The following is a 23,342-nucleotide window of genomic DNA, read 5'->3' as shown; positions in this document are numbered from 1 at the left end:
GGTCTAGAACGATACTTCAGATGACCCTCCTAGAATTAAAACAAGTTCATAGCCTGCTGACCTTATTCTTGTCTTATCAGAGGCCAATGTCGTTGAATGATTGGCTCCAATCCATGTAGGCTGAGTGTAATCCACTACCAAATGTCGTCGAAGGCGTCCTTCGCTGGCCCACCTTTCCTGGCCTATGAGCTAACTCTGCTGAGAGCTACGACCAAGCTACAGTGCTTTGCTGCCCCATAGGTGTTTCGTTTTTATGGAGGGATTTGATTATAAACCACGCTATATAGAGCACAGATGATTGCTCCCATTCTCAAAATAGGGTATATATTCAAGTTTCGTGAGTCATATCATAATAATATACAGTCCAGAAGTCACCGGGAAAGATAGGAAACAGCCGTGTGTCCCCATATCTTAGAAACTCCCAGGGAAATATGAACTAGATGGTTGAGGTTTGACCCGCAAACCTAAAATCGCAACAGCAGCTCTCTCTTTAACAAGGCTAATCTCCACCGGTGCCTTCAGAGGCCCTATCTTCGTGGGTTCTTGATGGGTCCGCCGGTCCAGATGAACTCGGATCATTGCTCCGGTTTTGAAAATAGCCGTGCTGGTATGGAAAACCGACTTCGTGGAAGTCAGGAGTGGAAGGAAATGGCGGAAATGGTTCTGTTTGTGAATCATCTCCGGGAGAACGTGGGTTCCGCAAGGGTTGAGTGACTTGACTCTGAGTAGTGCCGTCTTTTACAGCTGAGTCTAGAGGGGTGTCAGGGGACTCATGGTGAGTAGTGTCTGAAGAAACAGTCTGCGGTTGTGGCGACAGAGGTTGTGAATGTGACACCTACGCAATTTTCTTATTAGCCTGCACTGATTCCGGCAGCAGAACAGTCGTTCATAGAACTCCCTACCTCGTCTTTGGTTTGATCTAGGCCACGAGAAGAGGCCAGTTGTTGCGCGATAAGCCTTCTCCTCGCAACTTCTGATTCTTCTCGGAGCTCAGCTTGGTCCTCTTCCTTTTTGAGGTCGGCCAAGGTAGGTGTGCTGACTTCTTGAGTGACCTCTACGTATGACCCTTGCGGAGATCGCAGCCGGCTACTTCTCTTTTTCTTTTTCTGCTTCAACTCCTTGGAAGAGGCAGTTGTCCTTAGACTAAATGTTCCAGACACTGACCTCATACTTGAAGGCTTGTCACCTATAAGGTCAATCGAATCCAACCCCGTTCCTCGACGACTTGCAAGAGCAAGAGCAAATTCGTCACTCAAGGGAACTGCGTCCTCTTCCTCGTCGCTGGGGATCAAATCTCCCCGTGAGCTCAAGGAATTGATCGTGTCCCGGGAAGATTGTGTCGAACTCCTGTATCTCCCATTTCTTCCAGAACATTGACCCTCACTTTCTTCAGTTTCTTCTATGAGAGGTTCATTCTCGTGGTCATGCCGTCGCAGCAGTCCTGCAGGGTGTTCTTGAAGGTCTGCCGCCGACGGGCGGTATTTGAGGCCCCGTGCGCCGAATCTCCACGGGAGCCGCTCCAGGAAGCCCAAAAATGAGGAGCTTGGAATAACAGTTGGGTCATTTCGATCGTCATTAACTATAGCAGTGCTCTTTTTCCTGGTGCGTCGAGCGCCATAACTCATTTTTCGTTGCCTTCGAGGCTGTTCTGAGCTACCACGAGCCAAACCACTCCCTGCCAACAAGCGATCAAGCTCGTCTGTTCCCCATCCGAGAAGCCCATCATTCGATTCATCATTATCCCAGTCATCGTAGAAGTCGAAATTCGCCTCTGCACGACCGCGTCGGCGACGTCGAAGCTGGTCTTCGCGGCTGGGTAGACAAGGCGCAGTGCACGCGTAGACGCAGTTTCCAATCGCTGCAAAACACGGGACCAGGTAATTATGGGAGAAGGTATAAAGACCCTCCTGAGCCGTCTCATTCGCGGATTCGAGGTTGTGAGAGATTTGATTGATCCTCTGGCGGACCCGAGGGTCTCTTGATCGCATCATCTCGAACTCGAATGGCGGTAGGGATGCGACGACGTTGACTAAAGCCACGCCGCGGCCGAAGGAGGGGTGCGGATCACTTCAACGCCGACTCAAGTAGCCCCATGGGTCTGCCGCGAAGGTCGTGGAGATATGGTATCGCGAGGGAGAGCTGTGGGATGATCCGATCGAGACGGCATTGGAAAGACGGAGATAACGAGGGGAGGCAGATGGGGGGGGCCTGAGGAATAAACGCCTTGTCCACGATGTCATCGGGCCGTCCTTAGTCAGCCGACACGTGCCGATCGCGAGGGAACCTTCTTCAGTCCCGAGTGCCATCCACCCCATTGACTTTCCCAAGTAACTCAATTGATTGCTGCGGTGCTCAGTGACTACGTCTGAGCAGTTGCTCGTCTGACCCATGGTTTACTACATTCGTTTCCTCAAGACCCCTCGGTTGCTGAAGCAGAAGCCCGGGTCTGTATCCGTCTCCGCGCTGATCTGCATCACCACCGATCTGGGCGATGCATTTCTCGCACAAGATGTGGATTTGCTCCTAACACTGGGTCTCAATGACTCGGGGAAAGTCCTGTATCAAGAACCTTTAAATTGGAAGGCGGGCAAGCGCGAGCTTCCCATAACGCTTGGACCATTCTCTGCCAATCTTGCCCAACAGGCAATCGTCCTAAGCGTGACTGCTGCTGGGCTTAAAAAGCCTCGCTCATCCTCACCCGATCGACTTCTAGATACCTCTAATCTTCCTTTGGTAATTTCGGCCTGGAGTGCACCCTTTGGTGGACCGCACTCTCTTGTGTCTGAAAAGCTTGTTGAAAGACGGTTTGGGCCGAAGGATCGACTAGGCCTCCGAATCTGGGAAGAGACGGGAAACAGCATCGCCCGGCATATCTGGTGAGACATCCTTGCAGATATGTTCTTTGTTACTAAAGCTCATTTTCACCCAGGGATGCAGCAATTGCTTCGGTCATATATCTCCAGCGGATAATCGCTGGAGACCCTGCGGTCTCTGCACCGTTACTGCAAGGCCTTCTACAAGGCCAACGCACTTCTCCTCTCCATGTTCTCGAACTGGGATCTGGCTGTGGCATTGTTGGAATTGCTCTTGCAGAGCTACTCCCTCAATGTTCCGTGGTTCTCACTGATCTACCTGAAGTAGAGGAAATTGTAACTCAGAACATAGACGTTGCGAGACCGACTGATTCCTCCGGGATCGAATTTCGTACACTTGACTGGGACGAGGAACTTCCGAGCGATCTGTGTGGAGGCTCAGTCGATCTGGTTCTTGTTTCAGACTGTACTTACAATGCAGATAGTTTGCCTGCTCTCGTTTCAGTGCTGAAACGCTTAGTACAGATGTCTCCCGAGGCTATCATCTTGGTCGCACTGAAGAGAAGGCATGAGAGCGAGTCTATCTTCTTTGATCTCATGCAGTCCGCCGGGCTCTTCAGTCTGCATTTAGATCAAATGCAGCTTCCATCTCAACATGACCAGCTGGATCAGATTGAGTTGCATTGCTATGGCCGTGAAAGATACATTTCCAATTGACGCTCACCAGTTACTCACTGAGACAACCGTGGTACCCTGGGATTCAGCCCATACAACTTGGCGCCAGCAGAATGTTTTGAGTCCCTTCCTGCACACAGAATAGACTATGTTGGTGTATAAAGCAATACCAGCGGACGGGACTATCCTTCTCCGACTGCTTCTCGTGCATTCTCATGCATGTATCCAGGAGCCCACAAATTCTGGCTTTTGTGTTATTCTCGTGATTTGGGCTCATCTGGGGAATAAGCTAAACCCCAACTCCCTATCTCGAGTCCAAGGCCTTTTTGACTGTCCCTGACCTCAACACCCTGTTAAGGTGCTTTACCCGAGCTTTTCCGACGACCTATATCTTCATGCGTTAGCTTCAAGCTAAGTAACTTTGGCAGTCCCCGCCAACTAGGGGCAGCGGTGCAGAGACTATAAGTCAGGGTGACCGTCTTCTCCGCTTATGAAGAAGTTATGCTCAAAAGTTGCCCTGATGTGACTAGCGGTCCAAATATTTGAATTCATGGCTGTTCGAGGACGATGGCATTTAATAGACGCCGAAGATAGCACGTATATCGGGGTTTCTACACCATATACTGTCTTATAGCAAGATGATCTATTACTTCCGTCTGTCTTTCAACCTCGACCTTCTCAAGCACATCATCTGCCTTCTTCACAAATTACAAGGCCTCTTTCGTCGCCCTAACTTATTCCGCAGCACAACCAACAATCCGACTATCATTTCGTCATTACGCGTGTTGTTATGGGTGATAGTTCATGTAAAAGATGCCTCTCTGGGCAGTCCAGTGACAAGCGAGGATTGAGTTTTGTTTAAAAGGAGTTGAGCTGATACATTCAGTATTATTCCATTGGAATTTAATTACTGATCCGGTATACAGCGAGCGCCGGTGAAAGTGGGAAACACGGCTGCCTATCTGTACTATGCTCTTCTTATGAAGTTCCCGCATTTGACTCGCTTCATACCTTATGCAGGTGAAGATCAACAAAAAAGAGCCAAGCGACCAATACTTGCTGTCTAAAAGTTCGATCACGAATGACTATCCGCATTACTGGTAATACGAATCTGAAAGTATGAAGCAAATTCCATACCAAGGCTGAGGATATCACGAAAATGCGGCCATAGCCTATCGGACAACTCGGACGAGGTTTCTCAGTCTCTGAGTTCTAGAGAAGCTTCGCTGTTCCTCGTGTGAATTACGCTCGCTTTGTTTTCGACGAGTGGAAAGAAATGATCGATTCTCGGTATCCCTTATTGCAAGTGGTTTGGGGCCGTTCCAAAGCTTTTGGAGTGACATGCGATTGCCTAGACGATGTAGTCGCCGGCTTCCTCGGTCAGTCAGGTTGGAAAATACTGTCTCCAGAGGAAGAGGGTCTGTCGGTACAAATTCAACATCCATGCAATCCAAAGATACTCGGTTGAAGGTATCATATACCACTTCCGGAAATGCAATGTGACGTCGATTCCCGCGGTACACCTGCTTGCTATCGCTGAGACTATAAGACCGTGGGGGCGGCATAACTGGTAACCCATTACCAGGATACCTAAGCTCATCAGGCTCACAGCCTGTATAGCCGGTACACCTTGAGGTGAATGCGCTGAAGTTTGCTGCTAGCGTCACCGCACAGAGGGGTATGAAAGCAAGTCTCATGGGCGAGATGGGACCGCTCTCAGGCCGTACTGACGAGGCTTTGGCACAGAGAGCCCACAAATCGGCATAGAGGCGGCAGATAACAAAGATATCCCCACTTACAAGTTCAAACTCGTCCAGACGTGGCTTATCATGATCTAAAATGGTGTACACAGGATCAAGGCAGATGACCAAGGACCCTTCGTGTATCTCCCACTTCTCACCCAGTCCTAGTCGTGTGTCCTTGTAGGATTGTAGGCCTGTGTACAATCCCATTCCTTTCTGACGGACAGAACTCTGCAATAGCACTCGACTCGGACGGGGTTTCTCCGAGGGGACTCTCCGATCAGACGAAGTGTGCTTATCGGCCGAACCCAAGCTACGGTACGTCTTCGACTGATCATGGGGCATGCATTTATCCTGCTTCTTGAGTGGTCAGCGTCTTATCCTTTTCATCAGGAATGCAGAGTGCTTACAGGCAGACCGGTCTGTTGGTCAGACTGCGACGAAGCTTCGGTCTCCGTACCAGCCAGGGTCATTGCTAAGGCGGCCGTGGCATCACAGCAATCCACTATGCAGGAGTATGTGTCTTCTTGCATATTGCCAGCATGAGCGGCCACACATTCACCGCACATTTGCCCTGAGCAACCGCTGCTGCAGCCTCCAGATGCACTCGACGGACTTCCTGTCTGATGCGCAGGGTACCAAACCGGGGGCCGGTGGTAATATACAGCATGACGGCGCCTTTTAGTTACTGAGTCTTGGAAGAACTCTGAATCGGAGCTTTCAAAGCCACTGGTGGACTCAAAGCTTTCGAAATCCGAAAATGGCACCATGAAGACGCTTCCTCTAGCTCCATGAGGTAGTTCTCCGCGGGAAAGGTCCAGGCTAAGCATGTCAAATAGCGACTTGTTTCGTTTAAGTATGTAGACACTATCAGGCTGAAGTGGAATATGATGATTGAGTGGACCTGGTTGAGATTTTGGAATTCAGACTACGTATTACCCTGAAGACCATCGTGGCTTCCCAACAGTGCGAAGACTGTTGAGGAAGGCGCGGAGGAAGACACATTTGCCCGCATCCTTGATCGACAAAGTTCAACCACATGAAGTATAAGCTTTCACATATGGACTTGCACGTTGAGAGCTTATTCTTCCGGGGATTGTTGAGGATCGGGAGTATGAGAAATCAAGATGAACGAGCCTCGGCTCGCGATGCTGACTCATGCGGCAATGGGGTTGATCTACAGAGAGTCATTCGGGAAACTTGGATGCCCCCCCTTTCTATTTCCTGTGGTTATTCTGTCGGTTGACCTTAGATTTGAAAAAGATCGTTGTCTTTAGCTTACTGGAGAATTATTTGCAGCCATGGCCGCACCTCGCATGAATGTATACTTGGACATCGTTAGCCCGTTCGGCTGCATCGCCTTCCATGTGCTAAGAGTGAGTTCCATTCCATCTAAACCAGATTCCATTACAGATCTACCCAGTAGATCGACTTATACTAGAAACTGACACCCCTGAAGAACTCCCCCGCCTTCTCCAAGTGCGACATCACCTATGTCCCCATCTTTTTGGGCGCTCTCATGAGCGCATGTGGGAATACCGCACCCATCCGGATCAAGAGTGAGCGAAGACCCCATCGTCAATGAATTCGAGAGTAGGTACCTGGTGCAGCTGACGCCCTCCACAGACAAAGACAGGTGGATTAACCGGGAACGTTTACGTTGGGCCCGCTACTTCTCTGTTCCGATCGTCGAAACGACCCCGGAAGGGTTCCCGCCCCGGACTCTGAGCACGCAGCGGGCTCTCTGTGCCGTTGAGCAGAAGTTCCCCGACAAGCTTGCGCCCGCGATCGCGGCGCTCTATCAACTGTTCTGGGTGGAGGGGAATCCGAACATTGCGCAGCCGGAATGCTTCGGTCCGGTTCTGGAGAAAGTACTAGGGAAGGACGAGGCACAGGTGGTCCTGGAGCATGTATGTTGGTCTTTTCTAGGATGGTATATATCTATTTTTTTCCCTTACTGATATTGACGAAACATGGCAGATGAATCACCCAGAGATTAAGGAACGGTTGACCACGAACACCGATCGAGCATTCAAGTCGGGCGCGTTCGGCATTCCCTGGTTCGAGTGCACCAACAGCAAGGGCCAAACCGAGGGGTTCTGGGGTGTCGATCATTTAGGCCAGGTGGCTGACTTCTTAGAGTTGGATATCAAGCTGGAGAAGGGGTTCAAGGCCGTTCTGTGAGCCAAGGGGTGGTGAGAATTGATTTCCATATTTTATCTCATGCCAGATGACGATTCACTATCTATTTACCCTCCTGTGGACTCCCGACTCCCATTACCTTAACGCATACACATATCAAGCGCCCACCGCTTCTTTTGAAAACTATTGCCTCCTCCCAGAATGGCCAGCATTACTTCTATGTCTCTCCTGGAGAAACTGAACGATCTTCTCCTTCTCCAGAGTCTCGATCCGACGAAGTTCCTCGGGGTCGGCAGGTTCGATTTCTGTACATATCGTATCAGTACAATCACAGCCTGGAACGTAGAATCTAATCACAAAAAACAGAAACAGAACAGGTCGTATCCGAGAACAGACAGACAGACAGACCTTCCGTAGATTCCCGCGCATTCTTCTCCTGAGAGCCACCCGCAGCCATCGACCGGACCTGACTCCACGTACTGCTCACAAAATCGCTCGAGTACACATTATCAAGCATGGACTTGATCTCGTTCACCGAGTTCTGCGCCATATCGCTCAACGACGTCTCCCCATTCGCATTCGCATTCGCATCCGTCATGGAGACGGAGATGGAGTTGTTGTCCGATTCCTCGGTCCGGGGCGTGTCCTCATCCCCGTAGCCCATTTCCCGTGCGGTCTCGCGGGTGGTATCTTCGATGGTCTTCATAGTCATGAACAAAGTACCTAGCCAGCCAGCCAGCCAGCAGCTCCGTATCCATGTATTCTTCTGTCTGGTTGATTGAGGGGGGCCATCAGTCGAAACGTTTCGCACGGGGGGTTTAAATGGATGTGTTGACCGCGGTTATTGGGCCGATGACATCAAGCGGGCGGATCGGATGATATCATCGTCGTCAGCCTTGTGGATCCCAATAGTTACAAAGTACAGTATGTCGACCTCGTTCAACAGGAGTGTCGCATATTTTAGTGCGGCCTTTTCAGCCTTACTGGGCGATCGTGCCTTGTGCTGGTGGTACTTTGTTGGTTTCTTCCTTTGGCTTGTTTGGGATGGCGGGGATCGACCATCTGTTCCCTGTCTGGTCTGGTCTGGTCTGCGGCTTTCTATTTTAGGAGATTAAGCATTCACCACGTATTTAAATCCCTCTGGGGAAGATATCGGCGGTTTCCTTGATAAATGGAATTCATTGATCCTTGCTTGCAGCAAGTTTGCCTCTGTCTTCTTGGGTTTTGGTACGGATAGCAAGGGATGGATGGCTACCTTAAGACTACTTTTGTTGCCGGTTATTGTTATTTTTATCGGTATATGTGAGCGTAACTTGAATCTTTCACATCTTACTGTGTAACCTACAGTAGAATCAAACTCAGTAATAAACCCCCCCCCTCCCCCCCACATCATTTAGTTAGAGTCTTCGTTGATACTATCTCGGTAGGGAATGTATCAGGCTTCCCCGCACCTTGGCTTCTACGCAGATCGAGGGATCAATTGCATCATCATCATCATTAATTATTAATTAATACAACTCAATCCGCATAATATCCGCAGCATCCAGAAGAGAAGATGTGACAACTATCAAAAGGTGCGAGTTAATTGATCACCATAGCCTTTCTAGTCAGCGTCCATTTATTGCTATTGGATTGGCATTTATTCCGGTCATCTAGGAATCTAGGGACTAGTTTTTTTTTTATTTGTATTTCATTCTGCGGTACTAGTGACAATCAATTACCATAGACGTACTCCGTACTTTGGATTAATTCCCCCATCATCATATCGGTTTAAATTTAGGGATCATTTGCGGTAAGAGGATAGGATAGATACTATAAGCAAACACCCAACAAAACTATACACAAAAAGTCCACCAAAAAGTCCACTCGATGGCCGTCATGCAGATGGGGAAAAAACAGAAGGGAAAGAGAAAACAAAGTCTGAAGTTTTCAAGAATAAGAAAGTGAGTATCCACCGACATGCATTTATCTGACCGACTCCGACCCCACGCCGGGATCTTAGGGCTCACACCGATCGGGCCTAGCCGGGGAAGGGGGGGGGGGGGGGGGGGGGAGGAAAGAGGGATGGATGTCCGCCCCTCCGCTCCCCTTTTGCCCTCCGCCGCCGCCGAATCTTCAGTGACTCCTCCAACTCAACTTCACCCACCACCCACACCCAACCCACCCCACCTTTCTATCTTTCATCCCTCTTCCCTCTTCCTTTTTTTTTCTTCTTCTTCATTTATAGACAATAGACTTGCTTGTTACCTCACATAGACAAAACCAAAACCGCCCTTCCCTCCCCAACCCAAACAAAAAAAAAAAAAAACAACAAAAATGCCCCCCATCCCGATAACAATCCTAACCGGCTTCCTGGGCTCCGGCAAAACGACCCTCCTCCTAAATCTGATCCCCCAACTACCGACTCACTACCGACTGGCGCTCCTCAAAAACGAATTCGGCGACGTCGCCATCGACAGCCAACTCGCGACCACGCAATCCATCTCGGGGGTGCGCGAGCTCCTCAACGGCTGCATCTGCTGCAACCTGGTCGGGCAACTCAGCGACGCGCTCTTCCAACTCCGCGATGAAGTGTGCCCCGACCGCATCGTGATCGAAACCTCCGGGTCCGCGTTCCCCGCCACCCTCGCGATGGAGGTCAACCGGCTTGCGCGCGAGAATCCGGGAAGTTTTGCGCTGGATGGCGTGATTAGCGTGATTGATGTGGAGAATTGGGAGGGGTATGAGGATACGAGCTATACGGCGAAGTTGCAGGCGAGGTATACGGATTTGATCATCTTTAATAAGTGGGAGGGGGTGGACGAGATGCGGTTTGAGGTTTGTTTGGATCGGGTGGGTGATTTGGAGGTGCAGACGCCGTGGGTGAAGAGTGTGAGGGGCAGGGTGGAGAAGGATGTTTTGTTGGGGATCGATGGGGCGTTGTTCGATAAGGAGGGGGATGGAAATGGTCATGGTCATGGTCATGATCATGATCATGCGCATGACCACGACCACGGGGAGCATGGACATCAGTCGGAGGTGGAGGTGCTTTCGGTCACCCTGAAGGCGAAGGAGGAGGGAGGGGTGGTCGATGTGCAGGCTTTGGAGAAGTTGCTGCTTGCTGCGCCCAAGGATGAGGTTTACCGGATCAAGGGCATTATGCGGTGCTCGACCAAGTCTCCCCCTGCTGAGTCGTCGGATGATCTGGACGGAGAAAGATCCGTGGAGTCGGCGGTGGATGGTCAGTCAACGCGCCATTATATTCTGAACTGGGCCTTTGGACGGTGGACGTTTACACCCTCGGATGCTGTGGCTCAGGGCGCGGATCCGGTGGTCCTGGCTAGAATCACGCTCATCTTGGCGCGGTATGAGTCCGGAAAGTGGAAGAAGAAGTTGGAGGCCGGTGGGCTTGTCCAGGGTGGGGAAGGGAGTGAGGGTGCGGAGTTGGTGGTTGAGAGACTGGTGTAGAGGGTGGGTTCTTTTGCTTTGAGATTCGATGCATTGGAGCTGGCTCTGCATCTGACAATACCTGCTGGATGCTGGTTGGGTTATACATTGTACATGCTTTTTTTGACGACGATGATGATGATGATGATGATAGTGACGGGGATACGATAGATGTCAGTAGTAACTAGACAGGCTAGTTAGATTAGAAATAGATGAAAGAGATTGTTATCCCAAGGGTGACGGGCATCTAGAGAAGGCTAACGTATGACATAGAAGCAAAGTATTGATGGAGTAATATAGACAACCAGCAAATAACAAGTCCAATAAATACAGAGCAGGTCTAGAACGTCCATGCTTGAATCCGTCCCCGGGTTCTACTCTAATGAAAACATGGAACGGAGACAGCAAACAGCAATGATTAATTCAGCGGGCAAATGCGGGCTGGCTTTTGATGGGTGTACGTGAATGTGCCAAAACAAAACCAAAATAAACAAAACAATATTTAGTATTCGAGAAGGGCGGAAGCCCCGGCTTCGCTGGAAATGTAAATCACCTCGTGGCTGTCCGAGAAGCCGTTGAAGCGAGTAGCGCTACACTTGGTGTAGGCTCCCATCTCCTCGAAGTAAAGCCAGTCGCCAACCTCCAACAGGGCCGGAAGGGAGGTGCGCTTGGAGATGACATCAATGCCATCACAGGTCGGGCCCCAGATGGAGTACGTGATACCCCCCGAAGTCGCAGCATAAGGGGAGTTGGCGGACGACGCGCAGGACAGGACTTGGGCCACAGGATGTTGGTGGTCGAATATGATGTTGGAAAAGTTTCCATACACTCCGTCATTGAGGTACAACATGTACGCGTCATTGACCGGGTCTTCCGGGTCTCGTACTTCCCGACGAGCGATGATATTTGCCGCCAGAGTGAACGAATTGGCAACGTAGTAGCGTCCAGGCTCCGCAATAACACGGACGTTTGGCGGGAAGTATGTATCCAAAGCCTCGCTAAGGACACCCGAGAATTTCTCGAAGGTCTCATGGGAGAAGCCTCCACCAACATCCAAGGTGTGCAGCTCGTGACCAATCTCTTCGGCTTGGTCAAACACTAGGCGGGCGTCCTGCACGGCTTTCAGGAAAGCCTTGGGGTCCTCAGCGCCGGACCCGACGTGGAAACTCACGCCAACGACCTTCAACTCGAGCTCGTGAGCTAGTTCGAGGAGCTGACGAGCCATATCCAAGGAGGCTCCGAATTTCATGCTGAATTGGCACAAACTGTTCGAATCATCCGTGAGGATACGCAAGTAGAGCTCTGCATTAGGGTAGCAGGCCTTGATCTTGTACAGCTCGTCGGCATTGTCAAAGGTCATCTGCTTGACGCCTACCTGGGCAGCATAGCGCAGGTAAGACTTGGTCTTGCAGGGCTGGGCGTAGATGATGCGGCTCGGATCGATGCCCGTCTGGAGGGCCATGTCGATCTCCGCCTTGGACGCACAGTCAAAACCATTTCCGAGTTTAGCCATGAGGCGAAGGATCTCCGGGTCCGGGTTACACTTGACCGCTGTTGTATCCAGCGTCAGTCGGTGCTCGGAATGGTATCAGGCGAATAACTGGGACTGCTTACCGTAGAAGGGCCGGACGCGGCTCAAGTTCATTTTCCAGCGAAGGTGCTGGCGGTAGATCTCGCCCATGTCTGCCACATAGAACGCATCTTCATCTCCAGGCGCGCAGCAGTCCACATTCACTTCCGCTGCACGCTTCTTCAGGATGTCCAAGACCAGTTTCTTGGCAGCCAACCTGGATTGCAACAAATCGTCCCCTCCATGAGTGCTGAATTGACCATGATCCCAATTGAGATTATAATCGTCTGTCGAATGACAGAGCTTGAGGGTGCATACTTCAGCAGGCATACAAGCAGTCGGTGCCATAACCATGCGCGCTGCGACGGTGCACGGGATAGGACTCGGGGGAAAGAAGAATATAAATAGAAAAAATCGAGGTACGCGACTGCGTGTTAAGGAGGGCGAAAAGTTTCGCAACCGAAGTTGACTGGACCAAGCCTCCTAGACCCTTCCTCCTTCAGAGGAAGAACCTTCAGAGTAGTCCTATGCGGCAGCTCAAAAGGTGAGGGAATAATTTTCGAGGGCGTCAGGTGGTAGTCAAAAAATGGCGCACCAGACGAAGACACGGGAATCGACAGTAGCAGGAGGGGGAATGTTGTTAAGAGTATCGCGGAGACGTCGCGGAGAGACAATTTGACGGAGAACACACGAGGCTAAGGAAGCCGTGATGGGCTGGAGGCCTTGGAACTGGTGGATTCCAAAGGCCTAGAAAATGCGATGCGTAAAAGAGGGGGGGGGGGGGGGGGGGGGGAGAAAACAAGGTTTTTCCCAATAAAAAAGAAATCTGACGCAACCAGAGAGCCGTCAGTAAGCTTGCAGTTATGACAGATCCAACGAGAAAAGAGGAATGCGAGATTTAATTCCTGGTCGGGGGGGGGTGGGATAGGGTGGGAGTAGAGGTGCGTGCAGAGTTTTAACGGTGGACGGCGGAGGTTAGGGCAAAGGGCACAGCGTCAGGCAGACACCCAGGGGGGTAGGCTGGAAGGGCGATCTGGACGACTCGAGAACAAGAGGGTGACAGGGATGCACATGGGAACCAAGCAAGGAACGGAGGAAGAGGAGGCTTACCGCAATGGCCGGGGTGGATGGGCTGGCACACAGAGAGAGGAGGTCAGGATGCAAAGGATGCGATCGAGGGGAAAAAGCAGAGGAGGGAGAATCGCGGGTGGGCACGAGTGGTTCTCGTGGGGGACTTACGGCATCTCCCGATCGGCTGCCCCTCCCCGTCACGGTATTTTGTATCCTTACCTCGCCGTCTACTTTCGCCTCCCACCGCCCGTCGCCTCCTCTCCAACGTACCCCAGCTCGCTCTCGCCCCCTCCGCACAGTATGGTTACTCCTGGATCATCCTTGCCCGCAGCTGCCTCCGTTCACGCAGGTCATGGTTGACGTGGTCTCAATTCTGCTGCCTGTCTGCGTTCCGTGGAAATCTGGCGTCTCCCCCGGCCCGTGATTCGACTGGACGCCCGCCATTTTTTCCCTCACTTCCAATAGATCAGTCCCTGAAGATCCGTCGCCGGGATCTCGGACCTTCAGGCAGTCTGTCGAACCTGACATTTGGGTCAATGAGCGACTTTTGCTGCCTGAGACACCTGCTTATCGGAAAGGTTAACTCCTTCTCAGCCACCCCCCAAGATGAGGCATCATTCGTACGAGATACTCCGCTCAACGTGAGAGGGTCGGCAGACCACTAGGTCTGCCCAATCCCCCCCTTTATGCTCCGCCTTGAAAACCCGACTAGAACAATGGATACTATTATTATGAACCGGTAAAAAACATTGCGTATTATGATTGATTGTACCTGGGTTGCCACGCCACTGGCGCCTGTTCCTTGGAAGCTGCGGTACGGAGTAGGCAAGGTACTATGACGCGCGCCGCCAAGATGCCTTATTCTCCGGCCGCCCATTGGCCACTCGATCTTGACCGCTGTGGCAATTCGGCCGGCAATGTTCCGACTCCACGAGGGGCGGTGAGAGACCCTGATCGGCAGGTCGAGGCGCACGTGACATCCAATCTACTTTCCACTACATCGCAACAAGCAATACGGTCAATTCCCCCACAACTACACTGGATGTTTGGGAAAGCAAACTTTCGGATTGATTACTTTCAATATACAGTGACCGGACTAGCTGGGGCCTTTTTGGTGCGGCATCATGCCAGTCAGGAATCGTAAGAAATTTTTTCTGTCTACGGATTATGCATATTTCAGCTGAAGTGGGTCGATCATATTCGTCCTACAACAGAGCCCGACTATTACTTGGAATATTTACAACCCTACGTTAACTGACGATATGGATCATGAAGTGAGTCTGAATATTTTGCAAACCGAATGTATTCATTAGGTCATTCAAAAGGTCATGATCCGAAAAGCAAAAGAAACCCATGATAAAGAGAGACCAAAGCAGGAGTCCGGCATTCCAAGGCTTGGAAGCCAAAGCACAAGAAAGGCTCTACGTTCTACGTAGCAAATCCAATCTAGTCCACAGATCACAAGCAAGACCAGAATAACTGAATGGTCCATCAGAACCCGCCCATGAAAGGCCAGCGAAGGTTGGGATTAGCTCCAGACCCCCCCCGCGTACGGGACGAACCCGGGGTCTTACTAGCACCCGTCCACTGCCTCATCGACAAATTCTCAGGCTGCTCACCCCTGACCGGCTGCTTACCCTTGCCAGGGCGCTTTCCCTTAACCCGGCGACTCTGATGATTAAGTTCACACAAGTTCTCGGAGTCGTCATCAGAGCTCGCATCGAAAAGAAAGGTCTGCTTAACCTCCTTCCGATCATGCCTAACCCCACGTGACTCCGAGTTTGAAGAACAGTAATCCTCAGAAGCTGCCTGCGAATGGATGCTCTCTTCCGGATGCACAATAACCACCTTCTTTTTGTTCACGTGCTGGACTGGATGGTAGCTGTCTAGAACAGCCACGTCAGAATGCACGGTAGCCGTATCCGAATAGGTGGACTCGCCGGGTTCCACGATCGTCACCTTGTGCCTGCTAACACGCTGGATCGGATGGTGACCATCTCCAAAGCTTGAGCCCGAGTCAGAAGCGAATGTCGAAGTCGAACTGGAAAGAGGCTCGGGCCATTCCATCACCATCACCCGATTGTTTTCGTCCCGATAGATCTTTGCGTTAGATCGTCTGAGTTTGCGTGCGGGGGGGTTTACCTGAGAGCTGGATCCTTCGCCAGGATTGCCTCGAGTCGCGCCGTGTCCACACTGGCCCATACCGATATACTTGGATCAGTAGTAGGTGGATACGTGGAGGGGGGGAGGGGAGGGGGTTTGTTGTTGTAGTTGGGGTTTCCCGAAAAGGTTAGACGTCCAGCGTCGAGAAGGGCTGGGAATGGCCGGTGGAGAGGGAGATTGGCAGTGATCTTGATAGTAGGCATCTGGAGACAATTCATGGATAAAGGGAAGAATCCTGATGGGCGGGTGGGGCCTTGCTTTTATACTGAAAAGTTGACACACAAAGACAATACAGGCCGGATATCTCCTATGTGAACAACGGCTATCTCCTGTGAAAATAGTTTCTTTGTTCGAGGGAAAGTTCAACACAATCAAGCTCTTTCTTTGAATTTCTGCCTGGCGTCTCCAGAGATCCTATTGGAGCCTGAGCGACAGAGGACTTAGGATGACAAGGAATGCGCCTATACGATGTCCCCGGCGGAATTTCAGTTTATGGTCTAGCATCACACCGGCTCATATGAGTTGTGATTAAAAGACTACCTATGTATGAATGGATGATATAGTACAGGAAAGAAAGTACTAGACAGAAGAAAAGAATCAGAAGGATTAACGCTAAGAGTACAACAGATCCTGGAAAAAAGGGGTATTATAGTAATATCAAACGCATGGTCCTCTGCGACGGGACGGCCCTTGGCGTTTACAGCCATAAGACCCATCTGACACCGGAAAGCAATCCCCGGGAAATACCCCGTAGGATTTTAAAGGCCATGACAATAAGCCAAACCCACCACAACATGCCGACTAGCGCCCATTCGAGCATCACGAACCCAGTGCGCCGTACCCAACGTAGCCGGCGATGACGCCGTCGAACACCTTTGTCCAGGGTGTCGCTTAACTGCTTAACTGCAAGGGTGCTAGTTGTGTTGAGCTGGATGCTCAGGTCCTCCGCGTCTTGCGTAGCTGCCTGGATACGTGGGGAGATGGTCCCGTTCACGATGTCCTCAAGCTTGCTCAGCTGCGATTTTAGGGGCGACGAAACCGAGCCGGGGAAGTTGTCTATGGATTGTTGAAACTGATGCTGTGTTTTCTCGAAATTGTTGAGCAGTCCTTCCGCTGCGACCTCGTACTCATAAAGTCGGGTGACCTCTGGTATGAGTGCCCCCGCGCCAAATGAGCGTCGAAGGAAATCAGGCGGTGGATTGCGTACGCAGTCTGCTCTGCGGGTGATCTCGCGGGCTTTGATGCCCGAAGAAAGCAGAAGGGCTCGGGTCCGTTCAACTTCCCGCTTTCCAGGGACACCGACGACAAGAGCATTAGAGATGCTGCGATTGGAAATACTCCAGCTTCTGGACTGATCGGCCAGCTTTGGGCGCTTTACTTGAGAGGGTGAAGATGTGTCCGCTCTTGCTTGTGCGAGACCCGTGATAGGGGGCCTTGTCATGCTAATCGGAACGCCTGGGTCTTTGATGTCGCCCTTTTTAATCTGCTCTCGAACCGTATGCAGCTCAGGACCAAATCTCAATTTTTCAGGACGCGCTAGTGGCGTATGAAGAGTCGGAGAGAAACCACCAATGTCTCTGTGCGGCTCTGCCGCGTCGGTATAAGTGCCAGAATCCGGACCGTGCCTGGGAGGGCTGGTCTGTTCTGATGTTGGATGCTCTTCCAATCGATCCTGCCCAGCAGAAGATGCGAAGGGTAATGGCGAGGGAGCACTGGTCTTTGAAGTTAATTTCTCTAGGTTTCTGCGCGAAGTTCGACTGGAATCATCGGAGAATGTAGGGAAACGGCGCAAAAGCGACTTGGCACCAGACATCTTGTCGCCTTTCGATTCATCAAGATCATCGAGAGGGTTAGAGTCCAAACTGTCAATACTGGAAAGTGAGGATTTCCGCGAGTGTGCCAAATTATCCTTCTTCATTATCAAATCCCCTACTTTGGACATCTCGTTACCAACTTTCTCTGCGATCTTCCCTGGGCCTTTGAAGATTCCACGCAGCTTGGATTCGGGCGGAAGTGCCTCTTTACGAGGTTGCAATTGTGCCCTCGGTTGGTCCTCCAGATATACTGAAGGGACCCGGTCAGGTACCGGGCTTGGTTCCGACTTCATGCCGTGAGTGCCATCCTCAGGGTACCCAGAAAAGCTATTTCGCAAGCCAGTAGGTTCCAGAGAGGTATTGTCTGATACTTCTTTCGTTCGGATGTTACTCTTGCTTCGTTCACGTTCATGTCGAGACCCAAGAGCCCGCGAAAAACGACCCTTTGAAGGGGACGGAGAACGGCTCGAAGGCGGGGACAAGTTAGCTGCAATACTCGGAAAGATGCCAATGTGCGAATGTACATCGGGAGACCGGCTTTCCGCCGTCGCTAAATTTGTCAAAAGGTCATAGCGATCATCGACGCTCGGAACAGAGGACATGGAGCTTCTCTTTCCCTCCGACCGCGCCCACGTAGGGGATTTCCCGGACTTGTAATACGGAAAGGTACTGTGCGTCGGTGTAAGTCTGGTATCTATTGCACTCTCATCTTCGGAGATTGCTTGGGATCCTCGAAGCCTCGCTGCCCCCGGCGGCGAAGATTGTCTCCCCATGGACAACCCATTGTCCATGGAATGATCCCGGTACAACTGCTGATCAGCACTCGATATGCTTGAAGAGCTACTTGACAGTAGTCCAAGTTTGTGCCTTCTGGAGCTCGTGCCTTTTCTCGAGGCTTCGCTTCCATGCCCACTGCGGCCAGAGCTCCGAAATCTGTGTCGTCGCCTTCCACGCCCAACTCTCTTGAACTCAGTGGTCAAACCGGGGCGAGCATCTGATAAAGAGGTACGAGAAGTGGGATGCTCCGAGTCCACAGATTGTCGTGTATAATGTGGCTGTTCCTCAAGATCAGGAGTAGCTTGATCCAGATGGAAAGTTATTAAAGTGGAGGGATCCGGATACAGATTGTTCCCGTCTCTATCAACAATCTTAGTCTTGTTCTGTCCTTCTTCAACCCATGCCGCATCTGAAAGAAGTTCTGCCGGATCTATAATCCAGTCTGATCGTGGTCTGCGCGCCTTGACACTGCTAGCACGGCTGGCACGTCTCAAACTCGAAGGGGGAGAGACAGCAAGATGGTCAACTTCGCCTGGTTCTTCACGCAGCCTCTCCTTGGTGCAGTGATGAAATGATGGCAGCGACAGACATTCGAGGGGGCTGTGACTCTGCTGACTGTACTGAGCTTCGACCGAGTCAACCCATTGATGTACTTTGTCAGTATCATACCACCCTTCTGCCTGTGTGTCAATTGCACATCGTTCTCGAAACCTCACTTTGCGATTGCGAATACACTGAATGGGGTTGTAGGCACGGTGTGAGGGAAAGCTGTTACTGGAGACAGATGCCGAGTCGGCAGTATGGCCGTCGAGCCGCGCAAGAGGAGGTAGGGAAGGAAGCAGTCGCAGATATTCCGAGAATAACTCGAAGTGACGACGGGCCCTTTCCGCTCGTGCCAGTGTACTTTCTGAGAACCCTTGCGGCAAAGTTTCTGAGCCAGCAGACTGTGGAAGCAAATTGGCAACTGAAGACGGAGCAGGCATCGGCGATAAATCCACACGTTGTAAGCCGAGAGGTTTATTGCGCTCATCACCCAACGCCTGCGGGACATCACGGCCATACTGTGGGCCGCTATGTCCAAGACCGCCCACTGGGACAGGCGCAACAGGGTTATCAGTGTAAGGAACAGAAGATTGACCAGACGACATCGCCCATCTTCCCCCGGAAAGGCGCGTCGAGGCAGAGCGACCAAGGCTGTTTTGTTTCCTCGACTCACTCAGATTCAAGGCCAGATTCACGATCTGGAGAGAATCTCTATCAAGGCCCACGGGCGCCTGGCCCTCTGCCGCCCTGGTGTGAGACTCCTGGGAGACTGCATCTTGTTCGACATGTGACGGAGCAGGCACCTCTTCCGCCGTTGTGGGCTTTCTGGTATCTGCCTGGGGAGCTTTGGAATCCTTATGCCGACTCCAAGGGAATCGCGATCGCTTTTTCGGAAGCACTAGGTCGGGCTCGGGCGCTTCACGTTTTTCTTTACGATCGGGGTCTGATCGACGGGGGAGGTAATGGCTCGTCCTGAGGCTCGTCGATCGGGGTAAGAACGACGAATCGACGAGAAAGCCGCCGGAGCTGGGTGTTCGGCGCTGGGGCCGGCCTCCTTTATCTCCATCCCGGGAGCTGCTGCCGAGAGTGCTGCCCTCTAGCTCCCCGCTCGCTCGTCCCTCGTTCATCTGTAGGCCCTTTCGTCGGTCGGAAGCGTCATGAGAATTATTGGGGCTGGTGTGAGGTTCTGACTGCCTCTCATCGGCTCTAGGCATGGGATGTGACGGTGGGTGGGATTCATCGATCTCCAGCGACATGAAAGCCAAGGCGACAAGATGGTGGTCCGGCCCGCGGGAAAGGAAAGGGGTATCGTTTGCAAATGAAGGGAGACATGAGGGTCCGTGAGGAGAGTGCTAGAAATTCGCCATAGCTCTGAAAGGGCGACCAAGGACCTAGAGGCGACAGATATGGACCTCCTCCCGTCTTCGTTGGCGAGGGATGCTCTGACGATCGCTACGCGACCAACAGGCAACCCATGCATGATGATGATGCGCCGGGCGCACGTGGAGCTGCAAACATGGCAAACACCTCACAGAAAATGGTGGATCCATGACCTATGTTTAGAAAGCTACTCGGTGGATACCATCTAGATACCTGTTTACTGCTACAGCTACGGAGTACTGAGGTATCAAATATGTAGTCTCGTTCTCGGGGGTGAAAAGTGGTGGTACACACCTACACTGCGCCGTAGGGGACAATTTGGAGGCTTCGTGTGCCCAGCCACCATACAATGTACATACAAAGGAGAAATATCTAGCATTGACTCTAACAACGCAGGAGGACAACTAGAGGTACAAGTCCTGTAGATAGGAGGCATGAGGTACAAGAAAGCGGAATAAATATTGCAGGTAGTTGTCTACTCAACCCGCAAGCATTGTAAACGCGCTTCGGTCTCGATAACCTGTGGAGGGAAGGTGTGTGAGCTTAAATCAGTGAAAGTAGGGTACGAACAGGGTGCTTACCTCTAGAGCTTGCTTGACTTCCAGTACCCGGCGAACGTCTCCCAGCCAGTCCTTGCTCAGGATTTTAGCCCATCCGTTGAGACTGTTCATCTCACGAGCAGCAGCGTCGATGTTTCCTTCTTCCAAAAGGCTCTCGGTACGGCAGAGCACACTCTCGACATCGTCGCTACCGGCAACAGCATCCTTCTTGAACATGACCTTGCTCAGGACCAAGCTCGCTGCGTGACTGGCAATACCCGCATCTTCGGGCAAAAGGCTAGCCTTGCGGACCTCATCGGCGACCCGACGGAAGCGCTCAATAATCTGGGACGTCGAAGGGATTCCACGCTGGTACGCAGTGGGGTTGATGGATGCAATAGCCGCCTCAACTACCGGGTCTTCGGCGGCCAATTCCTTCACGGCGACAAGCTCCCGCACAAATGGCCGAGGGACAGCAGAACGCTCGAGGACCGAACGAACAGCATCAACAGCCACTTGAAGCTGCTGAGTTCTGAGGTTGGTGTCAATGACTTCCCTCCAGCCCGAGGTAAGCTTTTCCAGTTCGCTGACGTCGGCGGACAGCTCGCCCAGCTTGCTGAGGCGACCTTCCCGCTCCCGCTCAACCAGATCTCTCACTTCATGCAGGTACTTGCGGTTGAGTTCAATGGCTTGCTCAACGAGTTCATTCTTGAGGCGCTGCTCAGCCACCTCCTGAGCTCTCCGCAATTCTGTGTTGATCTTCTGCTGGTAAGCATGAGCCAGCTTCTCACGTTCGGTCTCGAATTCCTCACGGAACTGGTTAACGTCAGCGGCGCGCATAGAATCGAAGCGACGGATGAGTTCCCGAGCAGACTCGTCAAAAGTCTCATGGGCCTGCTTGATCTCCTCCTGAGCAGCACGACGTGCTTCTTCCCGGACAGCTATGATCTTCTCTCCAACCTTCTGAAGCTCCTCCTTGGCCTTTTCCACGGGCTTCGAGAATCTGCCGGCGTTTTCATCGGCGCTGAGGACGGTGATAATGTCGTTGAAGGTCTTCACCAGCTCCTGCACAATTGCCTCATCTCCCTCGTTGACCTTGGAGAATTCCAGAGGGGCGACCGGGGGAAGAGCGGGTTGTCTGGGCTCCTCCTTCACAGCAGGCCTGGGAGCCTCCTCCTTGGCTGCCTTGTCCTCCTTAGCCTTCAACACAGCGGTGGTCTTATCCTCGGGCTTGGCACTGTCCGCCTTGACCTGAGCATCGGTGCTCTTCTGCGCCTGGACGGCACTGTTGTGGGGGCCCTTCTGGGAAACATCGCTTCCAGATTGTTCCTCCTGGGCGACCTTGGAGGTAAGTCCGCTCTTGCTTCCGATGGTGATCTTGTTGCCCTCATCCCTTGTGGTGGAGGGAAGGCGGTTTTGGTTCCTCAAAGTGTTAGGGAAGCGGCGGTAGAAGTCGCGCTCTTCGAAGTAGAGAACACTCTCTTCACCGTAGGGGATGTACTCCGTGAAGAAATCGTGGAAGTTATCGAACTTGAGAGCCAAGAAAATGCTGCCACCGTATGCGAACCCGGAGGTGAGAAGCAAGTAGAGAAGGAATCTGCGGAACCGTCCACCCTTCTTGGGAGCTGGGGCAGAGGGAGGGGGAGGAGGTATCTCGGAGCCTGCCAACACATCAGCACAGGAGAACCTCACAACTCAATTGATAAGAGCAACGGTACCTTGCGATGGCTTCGGAACGGTCTCTGGGGGCACAACCGACCCGGGGGATGGGGTAGCGGGGGTAGGAGCAGCGGGGGGAATAGGCTTAGAGTCAGCGAAGAATCGCTAGATAGAATTAGAGGAAATTAGCTGTCATGCATTGAAATCGATCAAGGGTGCCGTCATCGTACCTGACCTGCGAGCCGGCTGCTTGCTCCGGCTCTGGACAGCCATTGGGGGGCTGTCCGCTGGCGAGCGGAGGAGAGCAGCAACTGCCGTCCCGGTGCAACAGAAGAGCGCAGCATCATGGGCCGCACTACTGTGGAGGTGAGCGCTGAGAGCGGGTTTGGTTGAGGGGTTGGTGTTGACGAGAGAGAAAACGCGGACCGGAATTGGGATAGGTGCTTTTACGATCCGCTCCGATCCTGCACCGCCAACAAGTGGCTCAGTTCGGGTCACCTCGCACCGCCTACGCCGGCCGCCCGGAATGATTGATGACGAAACCGACAGGATTAGTTACCGCCATACTATGGTGCACTTTCCAGGTACAGCGACCAAATTAATGTCCACTACCCCTTAACAGAACATTTTGACCGTATAGTCGGCAGAAATGATAAGTACACTGGAACCTAGGAAGGGGCGTCCCCACCCTTGCACCTGGATTAAGCCGATGGGTATCAACCCCTACTGTGCTGGCTAGATAGCTGGTCAAAACGGAGGATGGAAGGTGAAGTATTATATAGGCATAGCATAGTGAGGATCTCAGAAAGGTTAACAAGAAAGGGTAAGAAAGTAACATGAATTCAACCCAACGGAAAGGATACAGACGCCGGAAACAAGGAAACAGAGACAGATAGAACAAGGCGGAGCAAAGAAATCATAGGTCATCCCTGTCGCATAATGTCTAGACAGCCAAATCCAACCATGCCCTCATATGGTATCCGAGCTCCTCCATCCCTCGCATCTGACATTAAGAACCGAAGGTCTTG

The 23,342-nt window shown here is 52.0% G+C and overlaps 9 protein-coding genes across 9 annotated transcripts; 3 read left to right on the top strand and 6 right to left on the bottom strand.

Moving 5' to 3' along the window:
• Positions 1-305: 305 nt before the first annotated feature.
• Positions 306-2,185, bottom strand: BO70DRAFT_312451 (uncharacterized protein). Its single transcript, XM_025540214.1, has 2 exons — positions 903-2,185; positions 306-835 (listed from the first exon to the last, which is right to left on the bottom strand). The coding sequence occupies exons 1-2, from the start codon at positions 1,989-1,991 to the stop codon at positions 500-502; spliced, it is 1,425 nt and encodes a 474-aa protein (XP_025400658.1). The 5' UTR covers positions 1,992-2,185; the 3' UTR covers positions 306-499.
• A 146-nt stretch (positions 2,186-2,331) lies between these two features.
• BO70DRAFT_221075 (protein N-lysine methyltransferase family protein) lies at positions 2,332-3,828 on the top strand. Its single transcript, XM_025538726.1, has 2 exons — positions 2,332-2,876; positions 2,930-3,828. Exons 1-2 carry the CDS (start codon positions 2,389-2,391, stop codon positions 3,528-3,530), a joined length of 1,089 nt encoding a protein of 362 aa, XP_025400657.1. The 5' UTR covers positions 2,332-2,388; the 3' UTR covers positions 3,531-3,828.
• Positions 3,829-4,660: 832 nt separating this feature from the next.
• BO70DRAFT_370172 (uncharacterized protein) lies at positions 4,661-6,566 on the bottom strand (the record flags this gene model as incomplete). The annotated part of the gene is made up of 3 exons (XM_025544721.1): positions 4,661-5,560; positions 5,641-6,052; positions 6,559-6,566. 3 exons carry the CDS (start codon positions 6,564-6,566, stop codon positions 4,661-4,663), a joined length of 1,320 nt encoding a protein of 439 aa, XP_025400656.1.
• A 101-nt stretch (positions 6,567-6,667) lies between these two features.
• Positions 6,668-7,568, top strand: BO70DRAFT_221057 (putative 2-hydroxychromene-2-carboxylate isomerase). Its single transcript, XM_025538725.1, has 3 exons — positions 6,668-6,789; positions 6,857-7,140; positions 7,211-7,568. Exons 1-3 carry the CDS (start codon positions 6,750-6,752, stop codon positions 7,412-7,414), a joined length of 528 nt encoding a protein of 175 aa, XP_025400655.1. The 5' UTR covers positions 6,668-6,749; the 3' UTR covers positions 7,415-7,568.
• Positions 7,402-8,380, bottom strand: BO70DRAFT_360913 (uncharacterized protein). Its single transcript, XM_025542910.1, has 2 exons — positions 7,781-8,380; positions 7,402-7,677 (listed from the first exon to the last, which is right to left on the bottom strand). The coding sequence occupies exons 1-2, from the start codon at positions 8,082-8,084 to the stop codon at positions 7,556-7,558; spliced, it is 426 nt and encodes a 141-aa protein (XP_025400654.1). The 5' UTR covers positions 8,085-8,380; the 3' UTR covers positions 7,402-7,555.
• A 1,105-nt stretch (positions 8,381-9,485) lies between these two features.
• Positions 9,486-11,022, top strand: BO70DRAFT_221001 (GTP-binding protein). Its single transcript, XM_025538724.1, has one exon. The coding sequence runs from the start codon at positions 9,689-9,691 to the stop codon at positions 10,817-10,819; it is 1,131 nt and encodes a 376-aa protein (XP_025400653.1). The 5' UTR covers positions 9,486-9,688; the 3' UTR covers positions 10,820-11,022.
• Positions 11,023-11,028: 6 nt separating this feature from the next.
• Positions 11,029-13,141, bottom strand: BO70DRAFT_334137 (type III PLP-dependent enzyme). The gene is made up of 2 exons (XM_025541005.1): positions 12,413-13,141; positions 11,029-12,349 (listed from the first exon to the last, which is right to left on the bottom strand). Exons 1-2 carry the CDS (start codon positions 12,720-12,722, stop codon positions 11,301-11,303), a joined length of 1,359 nt encoding a protein of 452 aa, XP_025400652.1. The 5' UTR covers positions 12,723-13,141; the 3' UTR covers positions 11,029-11,300.
• Positions 13,142-14,456: 1,315 nt separating this feature from the next.
• BO70DRAFT_360908 (uncharacterized protein) lies at positions 14,457-15,662 on the bottom strand. Its single transcript, XM_025542909.1, has one exon. The coding sequence runs from the start codon at positions 15,639-15,641 to the stop codon at positions 14,931-14,933; it is 711 nt and encodes a 236-aa protein (XP_025400651.1). The 5' UTR covers positions 15,642-15,662; the 3' UTR covers positions 14,457-14,930.
• Positions 15,663-16,299: 637 nt separating this feature from the next.
• BO70DRAFT_289320 (MICOS complex subunit MIC60) lies at positions 16,300-22,658 on the bottom strand (the record flags this gene model as incomplete). The annotated part of the gene is made up of 5 exons (XM_025539310.1): positions 16,300-19,283; positions 19,332-20,088; positions 20,698-22,316; positions 22,374-22,479; positions 22,545-22,658. The coding sequence occupies 5 exons, from the start codon at positions 22,656-22,658 to the stop codon at positions 16,300-16,302; spliced, it is 5,580 nt and encodes a 1,859-aa protein (XP_025400650.1).
• Between the last annotated feature and the right edge of the window lie 684 nt (positions 22,659-23,342).

This window comes from Aspergillus heteromorphus (genome assembly GCF_003184545.1).
Source record: "Aspergillus heteromorphus CBS 117.55 chromosome Unknown BO70scaffold_8, whole genome shotgun sequence".
Taxonomy (NCBI): Eukaryota; Fungi; Ascomycota; class Eurotiomycetes; order Eurotiales; family Aspergillaceae; genus Aspergillus; species Aspergillus heteromorphus.
This window is presented reverse-complemented; position numbering and strand designations above follow the sequence as displayed.